Source organism: Rhea pennata, chromosome 1, assembly GCF_028389875.1.
Source record: "Rhea pennata isolate bPtePen1 chromosome 1, bPtePen1.pri, whole genome shotgun sequence".
NCBI classification, from domain to species: domain Eukaryota; kingdom Metazoa; phylum Chordata; class Aves; order Rheiformes; family Rheidae; genus Rhea; species Rhea pennata.
This window is the reverse complement of record NC_084663.1, coordinates 49590539-49616724: the sequence shown is the minus strand read 5'-3', so window position 1 is coordinate 49616724 and position 26186 is coordinate 49590539. Positions and strand designations below refer to the sequence as shown.

Genomic DNA, 26186 nt, shown 5'->3' with positions numbered 1-26186 from the left:
ACTGTTCAGCGCCTGTATGTTGTTCTGTATTTCAATTTTTTTAATGCTATTTTTAGCTTTCTCTTCAAAGCTCACTTCTCTGATAAATTATCCCTCTGGGAATAAATTCAATCCAGAAGGATGCCTGAGGCACAGCAGAGTTTTTCCACAGTGTTTCAGGCCACATCATTCTAGAAGGAAGGAAGCTGCAAAACTTTTTGCTGTGGATCAGTCTTTGTCTGGAAAGGAACTGAGTGATGAATTTAGCCATTGGATGTATCTTTTGCATGAGACATGAAATGAAATGAAACAGGAGTGAAATTTCTGTCCTACATATTGGTCTTTGCTATGATAATTTTTAGTGTGCTGGCAGGCACAAAGCCATCTCAAGTCAAACAGAACTGACCCTGAGGGAATCTAGAGGCTCCAAGATTAAAAGGACCTGTACATGTTCAAGTGGTTTTGCTGTGCTTGAGCTTTATCTGTTTGTTATATCAACTCCTTTTCCCTCCTGTAAAAAAAAAATCCAGCAAAACCAATCCCGCCGTTAATTCCCAAGATCTCTAACAGTGATTTGACTGAGTGGATTAGTTTGCATATGAAATTAGCAATTCTGTTTTGTGGACATTTTTGAGCATACCTAAACTTTTTGGAGGACTGCCTGTTGCCATTCATTTTACCCTAGGCACTTGCCAGCCAGTGAGGATACAGCTGACAGGCCGGCATGCTGGAGGCAGGGGAAGCTTCGCAGTGGAGCGCCTGGCAGGGAGTAGGCATCTGCCGCAGGTGAGGGAAGGGGCACATGTGCAGAGGGCCTCTGCCAGCGGAGTAAAATGCAAAGCTTGGGTTCGTTGAAGGGCTGAGCTTGGACTTTCAGGTACTCAAAGACATATAGTTCTCCAAGCCTATAAAAAGAAAGTACCTGTGGGGAAGATATTTCTTTGCTATGTTAGTGTTTTCTTTGCGGCCACTTTTTATACAAGGAGATTGAAATTAGAAACTAATTTAAGTGCAAGCCCACAACCCACATATATCTCTGTAGCAATGTCTAAACTAATGGGGGGGGGGAGGGCTATTGTGGCACCCTGTGCAACAAGGCAAGGCCCTGGGCAAGAGATGTGAATGTGGGGGTCTAACCCTACTTTTTTTTTTTTTTTTTTTTTTTTTTTTTTTTTTTTTTTTCCCCTACATGGTCCAAAAATTTGACTTCATTTGGATCCAGGACATTTAGAAACATATGAATTAGATTCATTTGCAACAGACTGGTTACAAATAAAGAAAAAATCTGAAAATACCACCTTATTCATTTTGCACTGATACGTATTTTTAAAGACTGTCTGTAAGGGAGGCCACTGATTGTGGCCAAGTGGTGAGGTCTTCCTAACTTATCTTGGGTGAAAAAAGAATTTACTGTACTGTAGGTGTGTTTTGTTTGTTTGTTTGTTTGTTTGTTTTGTTTTGTTTTTTTTTTTTTTTTTTTTTTTGCTTTTTTTTCCCTATCTGTCCAACAAAGTGGTACACAGATCTGTTAAAATTATGGAGTCTTCTTCGGAATATGATGAGTCTGAGAACTATATGGAGCTATTACCTGGAATGTGACCCAACTGATAGCATTTACTGACACCATTTATGAGACAGAAAGTTTGTATTATAGAAACTACATGACTATTTAAAATACATTTTTTGCCCACTAACTGGAGCCACTCTTCGGATGATAAAAATAATACAGTAGCACTCTCACTCTGTAATTCCACCCCTCCCGCAGCCTGACATGATAGAAGTAGCAGGTGAAGGGTGTCTTATATGTTAGACAGTACAGTATTTTACACTGACTTTCATCCTTTGCTTTCTTTTCTCTCCAGCATGGTCCTCTACTTCGGGCCATGGTGGTCTAGCATACGCTGCTTTCACTTTTCAGAAGCTAATTTAGCTTTTTCTAGAACCTAATCTCAGACTAACAGAAGTCCTCAGCAGAAACATGTCGTGAATGGGAGCTTTGTTGCATGAGGCTATTCCTGAAGACTCCTGGCCCTCTTTTAGCCATTGCATAAAAGGCTGAAACATGAATGGGTTCACATGCTCCTGTTTTTCACCTTGTTTACTCCTTCATAGCTCCCTCTTTTTCCAAGATGTATTCATATCTCTTCAGATCCTCCTATTAGGTATGCTTTGTAATGTAATGGTGGCAAATCTGCGAAGCTGTAGCAGACATCTGACAACGATCTGTTGCATATATTTTTACTAGGTCCATATTTTCCCAAGTTCTTCATCTTCTTGGCAGATTTTTTTTCTAGCCATCAAGGAGTGGAATCTCATTCCCAAAGAGTGCAAATAACAGAGCTGCAGAGCTGTTTCCACTTATTTTGCATGTATACACTTGACACTTCAAAACAGAGTGTCTCTAGAAGTTTTCAGTCTAGTCAAAATTCCTACTTAGTCAGAGGCACTGGTGAGATGTTAATGAAACCTCCCTGGACTAGCTGAGGGACAATACAGCAACAAAAGAACTCCCCAAATAAGACCAACCAGTTATGCTTCCAGAAAAATCAGTTAAAAGTTTTCATTTTAATCTCTTCGGGCACTTTTAGGATCAATTCCTTAGGCTCCCGTAAGGGGGTGACAGTGTGCCAAATCAGGGGATGAAACTGTTACAAAAAATACGCTGAACTGGTAGTGCCTTTCTAGCAAAATTCATTTATCATGTGAATACAGCGGAAAAGAGGGGGGGAAAAGCAGGCAAATTGTTTAAAGTGAAAAATCTTTCTTGCCAGTGTCTTTAAAGTGAAAATCTTTCTTGCCAGTGTCCCAGATTTTTAAATGAGTAAACCCTATTCCTCCCAAGAAAAACTGAAAAACAGCTCTTTAACTTGTTTTTTTTTAACCACTGCTTTCTTCTGTTGACATTTCACTAGTCCTGAAACAAAACCATAGCATTTTTAGTTAGAAATACCTACATGAAGATTTTAAAGACGTTCATGTCCAATTATTATATTCTCCAGAAAATGCTGAAAACCTTTCACCTCATTATTTTGCCAAATGTCTTAACCTGGACCATTTCATCAGATTTTTTTGGATCCTCAGAAGGCAGAGAATTAGCGAACAGTAACATTTAGTGACCTTTGCTTCATTTCACTTACTGTGATGTGGATTATTACAAAAAAGATGTTTGTTTCTAAGTCCAGACTTTTTTAAGCTATAGAAATGCACTTTCTGCTCTGCATCTTGAATTTTGCTTAACAAGAACGAAAGAAAACATTTATTTTTACAGTAGTCTCTGAGCTGGACTGGACAATCTTGAAGACTCAAGCTGTTAATGTGCGTAAGTTGCTGCATTGGCTTCCCTCAATAAGCCTGTACCGGACTCATTCAGGCTCAGCAATGAGAACAGATCTAGACCATCTGAGTTCTGGTTGTGTGCAAAAACAACGCGGGTCCCAGCTATGTGGCTTCAGAGGACATGCATGTATTTCTAAGTAACAAAACGTCCCTGATCCCCTGAGGACTTGCTTATATTCGCGCTGACTGGGACTATTCCCTCTGGCGCAAACTGCTGCATTTGCATTCCACAAACGGGCCCTTGGCCCTCTGTGGTGCCCCTATACAGCCAACATGGAACTGTCATTTTCTGCATATCTTTCAGTTCAAAATATCCAAAATGACATGAAATTGTGCCATAGCCTGCCAGACTTTTCCTGGAGGAAAGTGAGGGTATGTATTGCACGTTTTGGGATGTGGGAATGTTTGATGGCACACATGCAGCTCGGGTAGTTTGGAAGACGGTGTAGGGTAGAGTCCAGCAACACGCAATCCTGTCCGTGCAGCTCCTGGGGAGCGAGCCTTGCTGGGGGCTCTACCCACAAGGACACGCAGCCATTGCCTTCCAGAGGGCTGGCCACAAAGGCCGGGACAGAACCACACGAAGGCAGCAAAGAAGCGTGTTGTGCGGGTGTTAAGCGGCCTGGAGCTCCCCAGCTTCCAGCAGCAGGGACTTACTCAGCTGGGCTTCAACCATCACTTTGCTGCTGGAGATCAGCTAGCTGACAGACAGTGTAGACCACAGCATAAACACTTCACTGTTAGGGAAGTGCAGGGCTTTTCACGCATCACTTCCATGAAGCCATGAGTTAAAATTTTGGTCGTGTTGATGCAAAACTCACAGCACTTTCTAGAGATGTAAGATTTTGCTCTCGGAGTGGACAGGGATCCAGAGAGCGGCTACGTGCTGCTAGCCACGGCTGCTTCCCCATGTGAGCGGCTCTGCTCTTCCAGGCACAGGGGCCTGGGCCGAGGCTGTTGCGTCACCTTTTAGCCTTATCCGTGGGCTCTTTGAGCTTATTTCAAATCTTTTTTCTTAAATGGATATGACCACATGCAGTCAATGAATTGTAACCTATGCAGCCAACACATGAAACACACAGTATGTTTATTTTGGTAGCTTTGAACATACAAATACATGCTCTACAAAGGGAATTCTTCAGCCATTTTCCTTATTCTTATCTGTGCTTATGGCAAACATACCACAGAATTTTGTTTGCATTGTGCTTTAATCTGTTTAGGGAAACCCCTTTTCTTAACCCCATTTTAAAACTTGTGGAATTCTCCATCACCCTGAGTTTCACCATCACTAGTGGCAGGATTTTAACGGTATGAAAATAGGAGTGGAGGAGAATTATAAAGATAGGAGGTATCCTTGCAAAATAACAGATGAATCCAGACATAAGACAGGATTAAAAAATCACAAAATAGCTATAAAAGTTTGAAAAGAAATGCAAACCCTTATGCTGCTGCATAAGTGACCAACTGCTAATTAAATACTGTTCAAGGTATTTTTCCTTGGGACTAGATTATTGTTCTCAGTGCCTCATATTAACTGATGTAGAAGATGAAGACTGCTGCTGGAGCACAGCTCTGATCCACTGTGACAACTCCTGTGTTTGTGGTCTTCAGAAAAACGTTGGTTTAAAAAAAAGTTTGAATAATGAGAAAGACTAGCAGTACTTAAGAAATACTAATCTTTACAGAATATTATAAAGCTCTGCTTTGTGAGTAGGAAACATGCCTGTACAATAGGGTTATGCTTTAATATTTTATATTTTAATCAAGTTAGTATTTAGTCTGTATATTAATGACCTAATGCAGCAGCCTAATTTAACACAGTCACTTCTCATTGTTCATTTGAACTTTCTGTGATAGCTATGTGGTTAACTTTCAATAGTTTTGGCAGAAGAGATTATGAAAATCAGCTCTTCCAGATTTTTTTTTTTCCTTTTTTTCCTACAGCATCTCACAGTTTGCTGGTAGGGAGACTCTGCTGAAGGGCTGTGAACTTTGGTAGCAGTCAAGAACAGCACCATTTAAAATGGTAAACTGGGTCTGAGCCAGTACCATTGTTCCGTCCTGACAAACAGTGAAGCTGAATATAAGCACAACTATTTCCTGTATTCATTATCTATTTATTTTCACAACAGGAATTTGGCAAAGTTACTCAGTTCTGTTGAACATTCCCACCTCCTGTATTGCCTTCATGTGATGAAAAATGTCATAAAATGTGATATATTGATTATAATTTCTTACTTATGACACTTAATGACGCAACACAGAATTGCTGGACAAACATGCGTTTTGTCTGTACAGCTTCAACACAGCTCCTTTTTGGTGTTGTACAATGTTAGTGACTAAACATAGCTGCACAAAAATACAAGCTCTTAATTGTTATCTTTTAGAATTAGAGGGTTAATTAAATATAAGGAAGTGAGAAATCCTACGTACATTTTATTTGTATTTTTTGATGCAATGTGTGCATATTATCCTTTAAATTGTACAGAAAACCAGAAAACAAAGGACAGAAAAGATTAAAAAACAAAAAAAAACCAAAAAAACCCCCCAAAACTACTGTAGTGAAGGAAAATGCCGTTAGTGCTTAATTTACCATTAGTGACCTATACCGTCAGTCTAGCAAGAGAAGACTACCTATTCAATAAACCAATTCATAGTATTTACAGCTTTTATATACACGCTATATGCTATTTAAGTCTAGCAGAAACAGCAAGAATGTTTTTATCCTTGCTGTAGATGGAGCGTTTTTTTTTTTTTTTTTTTTTATATATATATATATATATATGCTTCCCTTAGATTACCAAAAAAAAAAAAAAAAAAAAAACACGCATTAAGAATCATTTCCACTAAGTTGTCTTTATGTTTTATACTAAAAATATAATTGCTAAGGATGAAATTAGTTTGCTGTGATATAGGCATCCAAATCTCACCCAAGCTCCATCCTCCCTTCACAGACAAGTGGTAGAAAAAGCATCTCGAGAGAGCAAATTGTGGGACTTAGACACTAAAATAAGAGGAACTGCCTTCAGATACTGGCTTGTGTTGAGTGACTATAAGTAGTCCTTTATGTCCTATAACTGCTTCACTGTTGGCATTTCTTTCCCCCCACAGAACCAGGTGATACTATTTGCCTATTTATTTTAAGTGTAAGTTATACATTACAAAAGTCAAATCAGAGGAAGCAAACAGACAGATCCTGCAAAAGAACCTTTGACTCTTTTGAATCCGACCATTTGCAGACCTCGGCTTGTGCTGGTATTGGTGCCGTCAGCTACAAACTTCCCTTTTTTTAAAAAGTACTTACAAATTTACAGAAGAACAGCTAACTTCTGCCTCTCAGTGTCAAATTCACTAGTACAGCGAAGCTGTCAGCGGGCACAGATGCGCACAGCTGGTTGCCTCCTGGCGGTGATACCAGCAGGCTGCAGAATGATGAAGTCTGCACTTAAAAAAGAAACAAAAATAAGGATGCAACAGTGTTGCCTTTTCTCTTTTTTTAAATAGAGGTTGAAGCAGAGAAAGCGAAAGAACTTCCCTTGCACCAGGATAGCAAGATAATTTCAAGGACATTTAAATTACACTTAGATTTGAGAACAAACATTTTGGTATTTCATTGGAATTAAGTCTTTTGAGCCAAAAGACTGAGGAAACTTTTAGTGAGGCATAAAAGAAAATATTAAGACGAAGGAATAAAAAATAACCAACTGTGCAGTACCCGCAGCAATGAACCTGGTAGGGTCTGGAACACTAGAAAACTACTAGCTAGCTATTTGCTTTCTAAGCGTCTAAAGCTGGGTACAAAGACACCAAAGCAGATATATAATTTAATGAATTTTACACAAGTTTTAGAACTACAAAGTTAATAGAAGGACCAAGGGCAGCAAAAACAAGAAACAAATCTCAAACTGACTTTAAATAGACCTCCTTTTGGATAGGAATGGGCAAATGGATGAATTTCTAAATTAAAATTTTCAAGTGAAAAGAAACAATTAAAGAATTCTCTTCTTCAGCTGTGAACTTTATGATGCTGTTCAATACATGGTGAATCAAGAGGAAAGCCAGGAATTACTGTAGAAATAGGATTTTAACTTGGTTATGCTTTGCAGAAATGTTAGCATAAAAGGATATAGAAAGATTAAGAGGGCAGTATAAAGCAGGGAAAGAAAGAAATATCCATTTAATTATGTAATAACAAAATGACAAAAGAGTACATATAGTGAAAGTATTTTAAACTGTTACCAATAACGGGTAAGAAGGGGAAATAATTTAAAGAAGGCAGTTCAGTACCTAAACACATTTTTAGCCCCTAGGTGTCTGGAAATGTCCAAAAATGTCTGGAAATCATGAAATCCAAGATTTTTACAGTGTAAGCCAAGTTTGACAAGCAAGAACAGACAAATACAGTGAGTAATAATAATAATAATATGGTAGCAAAAAGGTTCTGTAACTCAAACTGTCTTAATAGTATTTGACAGCAATAAATAGAAGTAGCTGTGGGAGGAAGGAAAATATTTGAAAGTTTAAATTAATCCAAGAAAAGATGTTTTGTCTTAATCTGGAGTAAAGTCAAATAGGACAAATTAGGTGTTGGTTTTCCAAAAACAAGGGGATTACACTCATTCTCCTCAGCATTATCCAATGAAGTGCACGTATTCCTGCTTTTCCTCTGCTATACTTGCACTAAACCAGTGATTGTTGAAAAAAATCATCAGAAACCAATCACTTTTAGGGTTTTCCATAACTGTCACCATGGCATTTCAGATAGAAGATGCGTAATATGTTTGGGGAACATCAGCAAGGGAAGTGATACCAGTCAGAGCAGCAGACTGCCATTGCTAACATGGCAACACAGTTTACACCAAGGGACCAGCTACCCACAAAGTAGCTCACCTGCCAACGTCACCACCAAAGAGCAGCTGGAGAATGCACATTGCGACAAACAGATAAATTCTTAGAAAATTTTACTAAGATGAATGTCATTCAGATTTGCTTTTTAAAAAGGTGTAGAAAAAATACATAAAAATTCATTTGATTAATTAGAATTAATATCATGCTAATCACATCTCCTAGGACTGTCATTTGGGTGGACACTCAATTTTATACAGTGAAACATACCAAAACGCTTCACAATTCAGACAAACTTTCCTGTTATGCTCCAGTGTCAGTACTGTGCAGCATGAATCGATGCAAGTACTAAAATTTGCTTTACCATTCATTCCTAGAAACTTTTTAAAAAGTGGTATTCCAGGTGGAGAAATAATTACATTTTTAATTTCAACTAGAATCACAGACTAAGTAGTCATCCGCTTCACAGACACAGTAGACATTTCTTCATGATAGGACATCTGTTATCATGCAAGCTAAAGATATCAAATAATATAGGGCCAAAGTCACTGGGCTAATGGAGGATTAAGCATGGAATCGGATATCTTAAAAGCTTAACAGAAAGAGGAAACATATTTTTATGCTGTCATGATAACCCATTATTAACTAACTGTCATTAGGATTTAAAAATGCATTAAAAAAAAAAAGAGATGAGTACTTACATTAGTTTTGTGTACAATTTTCCACAAGTATCTAAAGGGTATCTTTTTGAATGCATATAAAGAGCACTTTTACACGATTAGATCATTCAAGGAAAATAGGCTATTTAGCAGTAACTGTAAGAATAGGTATTCTTTATGTTAACAGTGACCAAGAGTAGAGACTTTATTTGGTACTGAACTTAAGGTAAAACTTACAGATAACATGGTGTCAAAATAACATCAGAATAACAAAATTAAACAACTAAACCAAACAAAATAACCCCCATTCACACTTTATTAGTTTATCCAAGCCACTTTGGAAGGGAAATACAGTCAAAATGAACAGCAGATATATAGGCTAAAGTTCTTCCTGATTATTTAATGTGATTTGCTAACAAGACTCAGTGAAGTCAGTGGGATCTCTGCAAAGGCACAGTGCTCTAAGTAGAATCTAACCACGCTTACAGAATTTAAAGCATTTGAGAATTGGGGAGAAATGGGACAAAGGGGGAGAATTGGTCCTTTATAAACTAGAAAGAACTGGGAGCCTTCACTGACTACCTAGCTAAGGCAAAGAACACTTCCTCCCCTAAGCTACAGCTACGCAATTTATATGTGAGCATAGCACCCTTATCAAGTAATAGCTGGATTAACACACACACACAAGTATTCCAGCTATTTAGTATGCTGGATTATTTAGAGAGATGAATTCTTATGCCTTGTTAGAAGTTATTGGACTTCTAAAAACACCCACAAAGTGTCCAGTTGTGTATCTGAGATTTTGACATACTACTTTTATGCATTCAACTTTACTACTGATAAGTCTCTGACCCAATTTAATTGGAACACTGTATCACCTGCTACATGCATTTTGAAGACTAGTATATTCACTGACCCCATATGTACAATACTCTCACTGAATCCTTATTTTATTTGTGCAGTTCTGCTGTTTTTCTAGTGTTAACTAGTTGAAGTAGAAAAAGAAATTGCAATCAAGTTTCTTTAGATAAGCATGTTTCACTCAAAACACTCATGTGGAGTTGATTAAAAAAATCCCATTTTATATATTTTTTTTAATTTCCAATACAGATCAATAACAAAGTGCTGATGAACAAGAAATTATCTTAATTATCTGTCTTTAGGAGGATTAGGATTCTTGCGTCTTCTGTGATACCTAAAAGAAAAAAAAGGGCTGCAGTGAGCACAAACTTTGGAAAGTCTCTGATTTTCCTGATTTTTTTTTTCCACAGACAGTATTATAGAGGTTACACAAATAAGCAAAATACAAGATACACAAACACAGCCCATCACTGTTCATTAGATGCCATCTCTGTGTTCATGAGGTTACATAACAGTACTCATTTCTATTGCTACATCTGCTAAAAGAACACAATAATCCAATCAGTTCTACAGTTGAATAGGTACAAAGGTTGCTGTTTATTCTTTATCCTTTGCATGAAGTTAATTCTTCTACAATTAGCTTTTCCTTTGTTAAAATGATTGCTGCAGAAGAAAGGCTTTAAGGGATTTTTGTCAAACTTCAGATAACTAGTATAATAATATTTTCATGCAAAATAAATTTCTTCCCAGGGAAAAAAAAAAAAGTCTTTATATTCCTCTAATCACCCACCCTAAAACAAGGAAGATACAGTTTGATGCTCATTGAAGTAACGGCTACCCTTTGGCCATAAAAAGTTCCATCACTTCATTCCTTCTATCTACTCTCCAAATAGGATAATGAAAGTTTTCCAGTCACAAAAACTCTCCCTGTATCACCCCTCAATAGCTATAATATGAGCAGTTGCCATGAGGTATAACAACTTAGATTGGGAAGGAACAAAAACTAAAATGCCTTTTTATTTTTCAGTTGCATATCTGAATCCAAATAGTTCCTCTTCAAGCTTAAACTCAGTCAGACATGTTTGCCTTCCCTCCTCCCCGCCCCCCCCGGCCTTCTGAACACAAGATACACCAAGGTACACTTTTCACCATACCAAATGAAAACAACACAAAACAAACAAATCCCCCAAACCCCAAGCAGACTGCAGTCCTCTGAAATGCATCTCATTAAGTCTTTCTGAAAATTAAGGACTAGACAGTGTATTTTTTCAAGCTGTAACTGGTTTTGTCATCAAATGTATTTTATATGAGTTTCTTATGCTGATTACACCTAAGCAACATTAAAAAAAATCTGATCCAGTTAAGAAGATGAAATGAGAAAATTGGTACTTAGTGATATATTTTACCAAAAAACTCTGCCCCCTTTGATAGTCTCTGCAACTTAAAACTTACAAACTACAGCTTTCCATCTACTTAACACTATGTTTAGATTTTTATGTAGTAGCCCACATGCTAAGAATACCTTGATTCACATAATGAATTATCCTGGGTTCAATCCCGTCCAGTTAAATAGTTCTTGTATTGTCTTTTACCTCCAAAAGGACAAACACTGAAAAGAAAATACTTACTGTCCCACTGGATACCAGCGATGTTTTGTTGTGTAAAACATTTTGCTGAGCTCTTCAATTGTAGGACCTTTCTTGTTCTGTAGCTCCTTTTCATCCAGCCTGGATTTCAATACTTGATCATGGGTTTCTTCTTTATTATTCACTGGATCTGGCCGTGGTATAGGCTACAAAAAGAATAGTGAATATATTTTCTTCCCTCCACCTCCTCTTTAAAAAATAAAAATAACAGAGTATAAAGCCAAGCCATATTGGTAACTAACATTATTATCTACTCTTAAGAGCTACATTCTTTTGGTTTCAAAAGAATACTTGCAAGTGTAAAGGCTGTCTACCTTCCATCCAACAAAACAACAAACAAAAAACCCACACCACTGTACAACACAGTTCTAGAAACGTCTAATTACTGCAGTAGCTAAAGCTGATAATTATCCTACCCCTAAATCAGCACTTGTCATCTCTATTGCTGTTCTCTCATGCTTACAATTCTAGCTAGCTAGCTGAATCATAAGCTCTGATTCTATTAATATTATTCTTATTTATTATTTATTCATGTTATCATAATTTACTCACATCAATAAAAAGGCCTTTATATGATTTATATCTTGGAGAAGACTGTTACTTCCTAGTTGTATATTACAAATTTACTACTGGCACCATTATTTTCCCCATCTTTTACATCTCATTTTCTTAAAGATATGTAAGCAACGTACACATATATATACACATACACACACACATTAATATGGAACTTACAGGGAAAGAGTACTAAAATATTTTATGTTTGTAATTGAGAATCTTCCCATTGTATTTCAGCAGCACAGCTACTACTGCAGTATTTTACTAGCATATGAAATCTATGGAGTGAAACTGACTACAAAAGTACATCAAGACTTATTTTCTTCACGCTGAAGTGTCAGGAACATGTAGAGACTACTACTGGTGGATTAAATTTATTGAAATTTAAGAATGTAAGGTTTTTGTGGAGCTTATGATCCCCAAATGCTGAATGGAATTTAAAACTGTCAAGAGTCGAAAGCAGCAGCAGCACTTCTGTATATCCCTTTCTCCACACTGCTACACCTGTGAACACTAGGCTGAGCAAATCATAATGCACCTCTAACATTGCCCATAGCACCTAACCACTTTGAAAAACATGCTCTTAGACAATTATTAGTTTTTCTCTGTATTACACAAGTATTTGAATTCCTCACTTTATTCTATCTGAGCTAATGTACGTTGTGGTATCTGAGCATTTCTTAACCCATCTCCTTTACTTCAACTAGAAATAAACTCCTCTTCATGACAACAGCTGTATTCATCACTCATTTATTTCACATATATGCTGGTCACATATAAATAAAAAGTACCTCAGTATTCCAAATTAAAAAAACAACCTAGACGCTCAAAAGACTCAAAACTAAGAACTGCTTATATTTTCACCCGGGTAGGAAATACAGTTCTGTAAGTTTGGACATACTTTTGTATGCTCATATGGAATCTCAAGTGACGGGTGGTAGCAGACAATTGTCTTCAAGTCTGACGTCACTGCAAGTTCCACTTTGCTATAAAAGTAAAAATTTACATTCATCAATATATACCACACAATTCTCAGAAATGCTGAGTGACTGAGTAGCCCGAGTCCCAAAGGAAACCAGATTTGGCTCTGCATTTAAGATTTCGCAAGCATCTTACATAAAAAAAAGCCCTTATTAAGAACGGGGAGTGGAGAGAGGCACAAATATAGGATCTGAACTTGCTCATGTTTTTTCCAGATATTTTCATGTTTCTTTCTGGATGAAAGAAAGGCTTAAAAGAAATCATTCAAGATATCTGAAAATATGGTTTGGGGAAAAAAGTCTGCAAGACTAAATAATTAGGTATAGAACTATAGCAGACAAGGATAATGAACATTTGAGGTTCTAATATTTAATGATGACCATGAAAAACAAAATTCTACTGAGAGGTGCCTTGAGGGAGTATGCTTTTTTCTCATCTTCCTTCCCTATTAACTTTTATGACACATTAGCTTCCGAACAGCTTCTACGACACAGATACCCTGTTCTTCCTTTCTATTTTCCCATGCAGCAGCATAGAAGCGCCCAGACATTTTCTGAACAACCAGCATCAGTGAAAATGATGCTCATTATTTTCTTCATTATTTTTTCTCTTCCTCAAAGAAAACTGTAGTGGTATTGTGGTCATCACCACATTCAGAATGTGAAGCCTGCATTTCATTATGTTCATTTTTGAAGTATTAGCTTCACAATTATTATGATCAGAAACAATACTTTGGTTAAGGTTATAATATCTATCCTAAACTGACAGAAGAGGTATTTTATACCATCATATGAGACCTTCATGAGAGAGCAAGCAGCTTTAGAATAATTGCCATATGAAGAGCCATATATTAGAGCAGATTTACGTACATACCAATTGTAGTCATCAGGAAGAACTGAGTAAGCAGATTTATGGCAGCGATGAATTACAGCGCCATCTGCAAAAACAAGAACATTAGTGTAAAACAAGCAAATCTGTCCCAGATTTAAGAATGCCAAGTTTACGTTTTAATTCAGTCCTAAGAACCAAACTCCTAATCAGGGATTATAACCATAATCAGTTTTAAATTAAAAAAAGAATACTGTCTAAATGTAAGCTCACTTTACTATCCTGATGCCTAGTACACTCATGAATACAGTATCTAGTTAGCTGTACCCTAGAATTAACTTTGTACTTCTTTCCTTGGGGCGGGGGGGGAGGAATCTACAGTATAAACAAAACACTTAGAGACTTAAGCATCAGAGTACATTCTTTACACAGACAAACAAAATTAGCATACAAGCATACAGAAAAGGTCATATAAACTGGTAGATTTTTAATTCATAGAAACAGCATTCTCACAGCATTTTTAATATTTTATTAGAGACTGCTATGTATACACTACACAACGCTACGAAACTACAGTGTCTCAGCTGATGTAACACTAGAGAGCTTCCTCCCCCCCTTCCCCTGGTTCCTGTTGCTCTGGCGAAAGCGATCACAAGGATTACAAGTAGTAAAGAAGGCCAACAATATCTTGGGCTGTACTAACAGAAGCACATTGAGTAGACTGAGGGAAGTGATTCTCTCCCCTCTCCTCCAGAAGCCTGGAGCAGAGATGGCTTCAGGGGGACCTAAGAGCAGCCCACTTGTGCCTATAAGGAGGGTATGGAGGAGAGGGAGCCAGGCTTTTCAGTGGTGCACAGCAAGACACTGAGAAACAAGAGGCATAGGCCGAAACTTGAGAGGTTATGACTGAATATAAGGAGAAACCTTTTCCTCGCCATGGGGACAGTCTAGCAGTGGAACAGGGGCTCCAAGGTTCCTTGGAGATTTTCAAGACTCAAGTGGACAAAGCCCTGAGCAACCTGGAGCAACTGCACAGCTGACCCTGCTTGACTGCAGACCCCCTGAGGTCCTTTCCCACTGAATTCTCCCATGATCCTAGTCCCATCTTTTACTACAAGTATATAAGGTGTAGTATACACCTTAGTAACACTTCCTTTTATGAAAGGTATAACATGGGCATCTTATTCTCCACAACCTATACACATGAAGGCCTAAGATGGTCCTATAGGGCCTCTACATCTGACTTTTACTAGCAAATCTCTTCCTTTATCAGCATAAGTTGGTAGGAATCCACATTAAGTTCTGAGTCCAGCACAGCTTCTTCTACCTCTTTACTTTAAGAACTGACTAATGTTCACAAGAAACAAATCTTTTTTTGGAAACAGAAGGCCCAAGACATGCTAGATTATAAAGCAATCTCAACTTTTTTCCTGACGTGTTTTAATACAAATAAACATCTTCTTGGTAGGTCATTGCAAAGTAGTGGGGGTATTCATCACGGTAAAATTGGGAAGAATTGAAGAACCTGAAGAAGTTTTCACGTGAACCATTTTCTCTTAGAAATTTAAACATTATTCTAAAAAGTATTTCTGTTAGTACTGTCACACTTGAGCTCTTCCAGACGAAGACATTCCTAATAATTACTAGGAATTGTTTTATTTCAAAACCTAGCATTTGGCAGTTACCATTTCTATATTCTATAAACTTATATAACATGCACAGGTGTGAGAAATCCTGCAAGAACTATAGTAGCCACACAGAGATGGGTATATCTTGGCCTATGATTATGACATTCTATACACTGAGAGTAGATTTTTCTTCTACATATGTAAGCTTCTTACACATCTTCATTATAACTTTATTTCTCTATTTACATATCGGTTCTGAGCCTCATATATATAAGATTTTTATTTCACAAATGTGGTATTTTGCATTTGCAGTATTTCCTAGCCAATGTAGATATATTAAGCTACATTAATAAGTGCCTCAACTTGAGGTAACTTTTTTTAAATTGTAAAAATACTTGTCACTACTAAAAGTGGTGAATCCATGCCTATTATATTTCATAAACATGCTCAGAAAACACTGGTGTATATTTGTTATTCCACAGAATTATACCACATTTAAGAAATACAGGACAAAGTTGAGATCTGGTACAGCACTACTTCAAATAGTTCATATTTTCCTCTCCTTGCCTACCAAATTATAAATTTTAACATGTTCACTGTATTTCCCCTATTCACCTCTTTTCTACCACCTTGATTATCTTCCCTATATCTTTCTGCTGAGCATCTAAAATATGGACAAAATATAAGAAAGACCATTGCCTGTTTTTACCTTTTCTCTATTTAATGAGATTTTACTGCAGCCATTTCTCAGCACTGTTTGTAAGTCTTACCTACTGGTAGGAGGGGTATTATTAAAAGTTAATCAATAAATTAGAAAAGTATTATATGTGGACACTGGAAACTTTAAAAACAATCAAATCAAAAATCTTCAATCATTAACAGAGAATACTGAGCATCAGACTTCATCCAGTTTAAATAAAAATTCATTTTCGTGCTTCTGTTACTTTAGACACTATTCTGGGTTTAGTTTAGAGAAAAGCCTCTGGAAAAAAAAAACCCAATTTTAATATAGTACTACAAAATTTTAATATAGTAATACAATATCATCACTACTTACTCATTACTGAGGTCTGTTTACAAGCTGCCAATGATTGCATCCAGAGAATACCAGACCATACAGTTCTACGCAACATTGTTGCCATGCTGGCAGCAAAAAGGAAACCAGAGCTGGACAAGATGGAACCAAAATGGAGACCGTATCCTTCTTTTTCCCCCGCAGAACACCCTTTGAAAGAAGTGGGTTTCGTCACTGTTCAGGATACAAAAGACTGACAATTTAATTGACTGAAGAAACCAAATAAAACTTGTGCAGCGTATTACTCATTGTTTAGCAATTGTTTTTAAGTCCTTATAGTTTAAGATACGGGCATCTGTATCCTCAACAGTCAAATGTGGTACGTGAACTTATTTAGTGACAGACGCTCTTCAAAGATGCATTATTAACTTAAAAAGCTTCCAGATTTCCAAGCTTGGGTCTTTTTACAGATCAGTTTTTCTTCTGTTACTTGAGACCCAAAATTCTCATGTTTTCTTCTGCAAACTACACAGAATTATTGCTGAAAATCAATTGTCTTATTCATGATGTAAACATTACCACCTAATGTAAAGTATTTTTAAATAACACTTGTCTAATCTGGTGCCAACAATGGGCCAGAATTTCCAACGAGCCCTGAAAATCTAGGTTAAGAAATAATAATAAAAAAAAATGGTAAGTGCTATGGACAATCCATAAATGTAAATGACTTTGTTGCAGTTTACAAACTATCTAGATGAAGTTAGTTCTACCATGTAGTCTCAAAAGCAATATACATAACGGCTATGAAATATCATTTAGAATATCTTAAATATTACACCAAGTTTCACAGAATCAGAAGATCATGTGAAAACCCCAAGTTTTCACTGTCTATAAAAAAAGTTCTAAAAGTAACTTGTAATTTAAGATGCTTACAAAATCAGAACTGGAGACAATCTAATTAAGACTTGTACCATAAATAAATAAATAAATAAATAAATACTTAGCTTTTAACACTTAATGACATAGCCAGAAATGTGCATGTTACAAGATTTCTACAAATAATCATTCATTGTTTTCTTTACCGATGAGAGGTCTGACTGGAATTTGAGAACACTGGCTTGTACAGCACCTGTAAAGCTGCTCATTATTTGCCTTTGAAATCACATTAATAAACAAGGTGTCAAAAACTCAACATGGATCCAGACTTCATGGCTTCAAGCCCTGTCTAAGACTCATCTCAAGGCCCACTTGCCATTTAAGTTCAGACTCTCATCCCTGGCTGTTAATCATGTTAGCTAAGGTAGCAAAATAGCATCACTTTGAAATGCAGAAAACCCACAAAAGGTGCATCAGAAATAAGCAGGAACACTAAACCAGACATTTGTAGGATTACAGAAGATTTTCAGCTTAAAGAAAATCAGTTGTTAATTCATCAAAATAGGCAAAAGTGAGACTGCTCTGAAGAGTCACTGGTAGGTTAGGAAAAAAAAAAAAAACAGAGTGAAAAACAGTATATATTAAGTGATTTAATCCATCTAGCATACAAACTGTCTTCCTCTTGTCTCTCTTCGAAATCTAATTTATTATTGCACTGCATCAGCCGGGCACGCTTGAAGATTAATAAATAATAATAAAAAAGTATATAATACAGAAGTCTTGTACACCACGATCCTAAGCCGAAGCAGCCCCGCCTAGTCGCCGCCTGGGCACTGGTTTAACCTGCCAGAGCCCCTCCCTCGAAGACGAGAGTTTCCCGGCGGAGAAGGCGACAGTTCTCCACAACCGCTCCCCGCGCCGCCACGACCCCACCGCCGCGAGCGCAACCGTTACCTGCTCCAACGACAGCGCAGCAGCCCACGCGCCACGCCGGAAGCGGGTCCGCAGGACTTCCGGCTCCGCAGCCCGCCCCGCGGCACGCCGGGAGTTGTAGTCCGCCGGGGCGGTCGGGGCCTGCCCGGCACAGGCCGCGCAGTGCCGCCGCCGCGGCGCTCTGGGGTTTTGGCAGAGGGGAAGCTCTGCGGGTGCCCCGCGTCGTTCAGCGTCTTCCCACCAGTAGCTGTTAGGCCCAGGCGCCTCCGCGAAGGCATAAAGGTCCCGAGGTTTCCCCTGAGCACACGCTCGGGTTTCTGTGTTAGCTAGGACATGAACCCCTTTAATCCTGTAATTCGAAGGGCCGTTTCTAGTACACAGTTGCAGGTTATTCCTGAGCTTGTGAGTACAGCCTGCCTGTTTTCCAAGTTAAATTACGCGGTGGTTATGGCAGTCTGGGCGGACAGCCTGCCAGGCAGCTGGGGGATCTGTAACACCTTTTCCTGTCGAAGGCCAGGATTTATGTAAATGAAACAGCTTGTGAAACAACTGGCAACTGCAGAGGAGAGGAAGGAACATCGGTGCTTATTTTTCCCTGGAACTAGCTGCACATTTCAGGTGTTTCGGGCACACAAGCAATTCCCCTGAATGCACCTACGCACTCTGCAACTCTGAGGCTACTTGCTGGGCCTCCTGTGGAGTCACAAGGCATTTTAAAAGCAGTGATAGATTTACAGTGATAAAAGACAAGAAGTAGAGGCAAAAATCAATTATCTGACATGCTGCTCTAGTACCTGAAATGGCTCCAGAACTAAGTTTTCTTGTGCCCATGAAGCATCTCTATGTTTGCAAGTCACATCAGCCAACGGTACCTCAATTCTGATAACAGAACTGCTCATTTGGAGACATATAGATAATCCCTCCTGAGAAGGCTGAGATTTCTTCTGGATAGCCTCAAGGCATTGCATCTTTTCTGGTCTTTGGCTGTGGTATAGCAATTTCATGCAATCATTGATGGAAGCCTCACAATTTCAGTAATGTCTAAATTTGTTCTGCAGCTGCAGAATAAGTAGATATACTGCAAAAATGCAGAAGTTCAGCAGAACTGTAGCTAGAAATCATCAGGCAAGAGCTGATTGTTCCCAGTAGCAGTGGCAAAGATTTGTTTTTGGACATTTTCCAAAAAAATGGAATTTTGGACAGTGGCAGATGGAAGATGTCCATTTTAGGTCTTCTTGGAATATTAGATTCAATAGGTCGTAAGAGAGGTGGCAGAAATGTGCCAAAATGTTTTAGGTACAGCTGGGAGAGAAGCAACCAAGATGGGAAACTGCATATCTGCTACAAGACTCCTCCACATTTGTGGAAATGTGTTATCTCCATCAAGTTTCTGAGTGCAGCCAGAGTCACCTGATGTGGGCTCAAGCACCCAAGTATATAATGCTGCTCTGTACATCTTCTTCTGTTTACCAGCTCATTATTCCCACAAGAAAATCTTTGTATTAAGATGAGGTCATGTGTTGGGTGAAGAACAGGCTTTCAAAGCTGAATACAAGCAAGATAGTGGTTACACTGATTAACAAAGAAAGTGTGTTGAGGATTTTAAGCTCAAGCACAGTGATGACAAAAATAAATGATTATAAACTGTCTGAAATAAAAGTAGCCTGGAAATTAAAGAAGTGAAAATGCATTTAAGGAGTGAAGTTTTGGAATGCCTTCTCCGTGAGCATAGGGAAGATAAACTAGTTTAAACTGAATCTTGTCAAGTTTATGAACAAGAGAAGATTGTGACAATGGGGGGAACTACTTGTCAGGGTTCCCTCTGCATTTGTGCTGCAATCTGCGTGGTATGCGACTATGTTAGCTAACCAAGTTGGCTAACTCCACGAATAATTTAGGAAAGCTCCACCACACTTTAGTGATGCTATACTGCCGCATGCAATAAAACTGTGACTTTCTGCCACCTTCAGTTGACTAGCAGACTACCCCATGTTAGTAAACATCAACTTAGCTTTAGCTAAGAAGTCATTTTCGCCTTTCTCCTGGACTACAGTGATGGGATACAGCTGTATGTGAATGGACCTTAGGAAAGTCCTTAACACAGAATGCTTTAGCATGTCTTCCTGGTGTGTGAAGTTTTGAAATCACTATATCAGGCAAAATTCCTTTGGGGACCAATTGGAGGCCTTGAAGTTAACTCCTTGCAAATCTCACCAACTTCTCTTTCCAGTGTAAGACATGCTTTGACTTATCTTCTCTATATTGAGCAGCACTTACTTAAAAAAATGCATTTTTAAAACTGTCTCATTAATTACATAGAAAATTCCTCCCTCCATGGAAAATACTAGGCCTTAATATACTTATATATTTTAATGAGCATTGCAATAAAACCTTATATAGTGCTCCTATGTTACTGTTTCCTGCATCAGTTATTTGCTTTTAACAAGATAATTTTTACCCTTATGTGCCATATGTATTTTCTGAGGATCACTTACACACACACGTATACTGACACATGTGCTCTCTTTCCTCAGGTGCAAGTTTGAAAAAGTACAATTTTTAGGCATGAATGTAACTGATGAATGCAATCAACAAGTCTTCTAACAGTGGGATTTGGTAGGCTGGTGGTATTCAGCTGTTAACAGGTAAAAAACTGATTCATCAACAAGATTGTAAAGAACAACTAAAGACCCTCATTCGGAGTTTCATGGGTTTTGATATGTGTTACAGCACATGCAAGTCTGTACTGTTTGTTTTCAATCATTGTATTTTTGCCATATAACAAATGCTACAAGGTTCTCTCGAGGGAACATCTGATTCCACATGGGAAGGAAGCCAAAAGAAGGATTACTCCTATCTGTTACCTAGAGTTATCACATCTGTAGTCCTGTCTTTCACATTACTACAGTGGACTATCCCTTAAAGGTAAACTGTTAATTATCTTCTGAGACTCAATCTATGCTTAGAATACTTGTCAGCCATCTAGAATTTTGATTCACAAACAGCCTTCACTAGATTTTCAGATTCTCTGATTTTACATCTTCATTACCTAATTAGTTTTAAATTAGAGGTAACGTGTGGGCTTTGAGTTATGATTTGATCCTGGAAATGTGTCCTTTTAAAAGATCACTGTGACAGCAAAAGCAAATCTTGTAATCTAAATTGTGGTTCTGAAAGGTTGTAACTAAAGATACTTGCATTTTTTTTAAACTAAATCACATTCCCTGATAAGTTTCCAGACTATTTATAGATGATTTCTATAAAAAGATTTTTTAGGAGACAGTATATGAGGTCTACCCTTCCTTGACACAATGTTCTGAGAGTCTATTATTAGAAGCATGTTCTGACAGATTACAGTTTTCTGGTGGGGAGACAGGAATTGCTTAAGGACACTCAGAAGCATGACTACACACTTCTAAAGTATGTCTGGAGATGAGGTTATTAATAACTGCCAACTGCTTTGCTTGCTTCAGCATATTGTGGGCAGCACAGAGTGAAGCTGCTCGCTTTGTACTGGCTAAACAGAAAGCAGATTGTTCTGTCCATTAAAACGTGGGACACTGAAGGCACTAATGGAAACTGCGCGAGTCCTGGACTGCTGGGACTTCACATCTTTGACAACCTAGAAGGTTTTATTTCTGGATTGCTCTCTTGCTAAAGGAAAAACATTACCTGTTCTTCTCCAAACACACAGATACGAACATCTCCAGGAAATGTTCTAACTGGTATAACAGTTGATCTAGAGTTAGGCAACAAACACTATGTAGCAATGAGGGCAGGGCCATGTTGGATGTCTGTTTTAGAAAAACTTTTGTAAATCAGAGCTGGCACCTGGATTGTACTGTTTTTTGTTTTAATAGTGCCCCCTCTTGTGGAAAACAGAAAATGACTTGTTTGTTCTAGCTCTTTTGCTGCAAAAGCATGTTTAGGACATTTGGGACATGGGAAATTCAGGCTGTTGATTAGCAAAATTAATATATGAAGTATTTATTTTTTCATAGAAACTAATGTTTAAAAAATGTCCATGAGATAAGCATTTAGTTTCCTTGGTTTCTACAAAATCTGGAGTAGAAAAGCTGCTATGTAATCATATTTAAATTTGAAACTTTATTTGTGAATGGATGAGTTTGTTTTTTGCAAAGATTGTTTCTTAAGAGTGAAGACGGACAAGCCTTTACTCCTGAAATATCTGAACCTCTGCAAAGATCTGTGAATTCATATTCCAAATTTCTAATGAGACATTGCAAATTATTTAGGGCATTAATTCTCCAGTCTTCTCAAGTGACACTCTATATTTTAAATCAATATGTAAGCATTTGGAATAAAATCCAGCACTTATGTCAATAGGTCATCTTCATTCTTTAGTGGATCTCATGCATATTGTTCCTCTTCATCTGGTTACTATTATTAGAGATTCAAGCTGCAGATGTAAAAACAGATGACAGAAGTAAAGCACCTGTAATGGTCAGGTGCTGCCTAAAGAGTTTGTTTTCCTGGTGATCACTGCAGTTCAAGTAAGCAATATTGTGCTGGTATTCAAGGACCCACTTAATAAAAAAGGAAAACACACAAAGCCCAAACATTTCCCAGTTTCCTACAGGTAGGGCTTCTATTCACAGCATCCCTTTCTTATGTCGTAAGTAGGTAAAATTTACACAGCTGTTTCTCCCCTGCCTCAGTACAGTCTCAGCCAGTACTGCCAGCTAAGATCACTCAGAAGTTGTTGAGTGACTATTCTGATTAAAGTGCAGACCACTGTACTTCTGTGCCTTAGTTTTCCTATCTGTACCTGGCGATAGTACTTACTTTGAAATACTCCGGGATCTACTAATAAAGATTTTTAATGTAAATTCTAGGTGCTATTGTGAGAATTAATTTTGTACTTGTATGTACACATATCCTTATTTTTTGCTGATACTCTTGCTGAATGAGTATGGTATCATATGGTATTAGATAATAAACATCAAAATGCTTTTAAGTAAAATACAGAATCTACGGTTCAAAATAGCAAAGCCTTACTGCAATTAAATATCTAAGATTGCAAAGGGGAGAGGAGGAGGAGGAGGAAGTAAGATTAGTCAGCCACAGGCTCAGCTGGTCTGGATCCACCCACTCAAATGAGTAACAGGATGACAGTAAAAGCTGTCATAGGAAGGTGGTCAGCAGCTGTGTCGAATTGTCCTGGTAATATTAATAACATAATTGCAATTATTTATTTATATTTTCTTCCTACAGTGACATTACAGAACATCTTGTTGATTAAAGGGTGGCTTAATTTTGTTCTCCAAACTACCGTAATCCCAGTGGTGGCGTGATGTGGCTGTTACAGATTTGTACAAGGAGGATTGGGCTCTTCATCCTGGTCTTCACATAAATGCAGTGGGATGAGATAGACCGAGCCAACTGAACAGGTTGCTGCTGCTGGAAACAACTTATTCCATTTCATGCCACTTTTCTTATGCCAGTTCTGACCCCTCAGTGAGCGAGGTAGAAAGCTAATCCAGCCAGGAAAAAAAGAAAACATTATATAAGCACTAATGCAAGGAAGGGGTCAGGAATCCAGGGTAGAGAGCAGGGAAAGAAAGCAGGAGCTCAGTTGTGCTTCTCAAGAGCGAGAATAGGCATCCAAAGTTGATCTAATAACTGATGACACTAGGCTGGGGAAATTTCACTCCTGCTCCCACTTCTGTTATTTATCTTATGTTGTGCCTGGTGCTTGCTTGACCCCACTGTAAGCCAGATCAAGCCACCATTCCAGCAGAAGACTGCACTAGATGGTTTTCTTATGCCGAATTAGTGAGTTGAATCAGCGCAGCAGAATCTAACAAGTGCCAGGACTGAACTGCAGATGAAATGCTATGGATGAGGAAGGAGGGCAGAAGGAGTGAGAAAAAAAAAATGGAAATAAGACCTCCTCCTTTTGACAGATTGACTCAGCTGTCTGGTGTAACTTGGCCCCAAATATGTGGTTTCACATTATCCCTAATTCAATGAACTAGATGCCTGCCCCCTTTTTGGGCCAGATCTAAACAGCTGCATGACTGCTGGTGGTTTGCATCAGCTCACAGATCATGCAGGGTCTGTTCATCCTTTTGATCAGTTAGTTTACTGTGAGATCAGAGGGCTGCAGTGGGTGGCAGAGGGCAGGATCCCTCTTTCAGCAGAGGTGCATATTTAAGGTGGCGTAGGCCTGATGTGATACTACACCCTAAATAACCAGTGTTTAGGCAGGCTTTGGTGGAGATGTACAGAGTTCACTGTAGGAGTGTACTCTGATTTAAATGGGGCCTGCAGATGCCAACAACCTTAATAAACACTGTATCTAAATTTACTCAGAAATGAGTGCATGTGTAAAACTTTATAAAAACTAACCAGCAGCAACTATAGCTAGGAAAGATAGCTTTTTATAAAACAAACCTGCATTTTTAGGCCATCTGAATTCAGCAGCAAGGAGCAGGAAGCAGCAGGGAACAGCGAGAGCAGTGCTGGACTAATAGTCCAGGGACCATCTGGCAGGGCAAGGGAACATGCCAAGCCTCAGATCAATCCAGGAAATCAAAACAACTCAGGTACAGGGCTGGACATAGCTCAGGCAGGGACTGAAGGCCCAGATCTGAGTTTAAATGGAGCTCCTGGACAGCGGCTGTGGGTGCAGCCCTCAGGGGAGGGGGGTTCAAGGTAAAGTTTCCTTCAACTCCTTCACCTAGAAAGACATGGGGATACTGATATACAGGCATAAAATATCCTCAAATTTCCTTACATTCTATCTGAGCTGTAGGGTTTACTTCAATGATATTAGGGAAGCAAAGGGTTGGCAATTGCCAGTGCTAAGAGACCATCAGACAGAACTCCAGGCAATGATTCTAATGGAAAAAAAAACAGTTTAATTTAAACAAAAATATCAATCTAAGTGACTGCCAAACAAATAGTATCTTTACTTTTCAACCTAGCAAAAGAAAAATGCTAGGTTGAGTCATGGAAGGCAGCTGTCTAAATGAGGATGCATGACTTCATTAATTATAAAACTATGGATGAAAGTAGAACTTTTTTTTCTTTTTTTCTTTTTTTTTTACATCAAACCTTTATTTTACCAGAAAAGGATGGCTGAAATGCTTTGCAAGTTTTGACAAACTACATATATATATGTAACACTGTGAAAATCTAGTTTTTCAGATCTACATTTTCTTCCCTCCTTTTCTCCTTTCTTGGCTCCATGACCACCAAGAAACTTTTAAATTTCTTTAGGTAGTTTTAACAGTACTATTATATGTACTTCACAAGGTCTATCTTGAAGAAATAAGAGATTCCAGTGCCATACTGCTCAAAATCTATGATCTGGCAGGGAAGAATAAACACATTTTAGCAATAATGTTGAACTCCGTAGCAGGACTGTTGGAGTATTATTCTATCAGTGGAAGTGGAGAGCAGAGCCATCCTGCACTGGGTCACCAGGGGTGCTTCTCCAGGGCAGCCTTCCAGGGGACATGCCAAGTGGAGGATAAGCAGACCAAAGCTGTGTAGGCTGCAGTCCAGATGCAAGAATCTCAGTGGAGCATAGCTAGCTGAAGAGACAGAGCTCTCTGAGAACTTACATGTCTTGTTCCAGCTCTGATTTAGAGGCTTAGGTTGGGATTCCTTTGGGAATTTTAGAAGGCTATAAAAGAAGGACATTTTTTACTGTGTCCCCTCACGGAAGATATCACGTAGTACAGAAGTAGGGCAAAGAGCCAAAGTCTAAAGCCAGGATTTTGGACTAGCCAGTTTGGATGGCTTTTCTGGCACCCATACAAATACTCAGGGAGATCTCTGCAGCAGCCCTTCTACGGAGCTAGAATGACTTAGGGGAAGGACCTAAATCTTTGTAGATAGGACAGTAGAAAACAAATGTTTTTGTTCATTGCCATTTCTGAGCAAGTGGACTACGAACACCTCTTCCTCAAAGGAGGCAGAAAGAGAGGCATCATGAAAACCGCAACTTTCCCAGTATGCGCCAGGCTGCTTATTGAGCAATGAAAACTATCAAAACACAAAAGTTTGCCAG

General features: G+C 38.4%; 1 protein-coding gene across 2 annotated transcripts; it reads right to left on the bottom strand.

The window, feature by feature from the left end:
- Positions 1 to 8990: 8990 nt before the first annotated feature.
- On the bottom strand, positions 8991 to 18241 carry MRPL42 (mitochondrial ribosomal protein L42). 2 transcript variants are annotated; one of them, XM_062585266.1, is made up of 6 exons: positions 18167 to 18241; positions 16379 to 16570; positions 13739 to 13802; positions 12786 to 12870; positions 11309 to 11472; positions 8991 to 10014 (listed from the first exon to the last, which is right to left on the bottom strand). In XM_062585266.1, exons 2-6 carry the CDS (start codon positions 16461 to 16463, stop codon positions 9969 to 9971), a joined length of 444 nt encoding a protein of 147 aa, XP_062441250.1. In that variant the 5' UTR covers positions 16464 to 16570; positions 18167 to 18241; the 3' UTR covers positions 8991 to 9968. The 2 variants fall into 2 exon arrangements, with proteins under 2 accessions (XP_062441250.1, XP_062441260.1); XM_062585276.1 differs by having other exon boundaries at positions 16379 to 16546; positions 18167 to 18200.
- Between the last annotated feature and the right edge of the window lie 7945 nt (positions 18242 to 26186).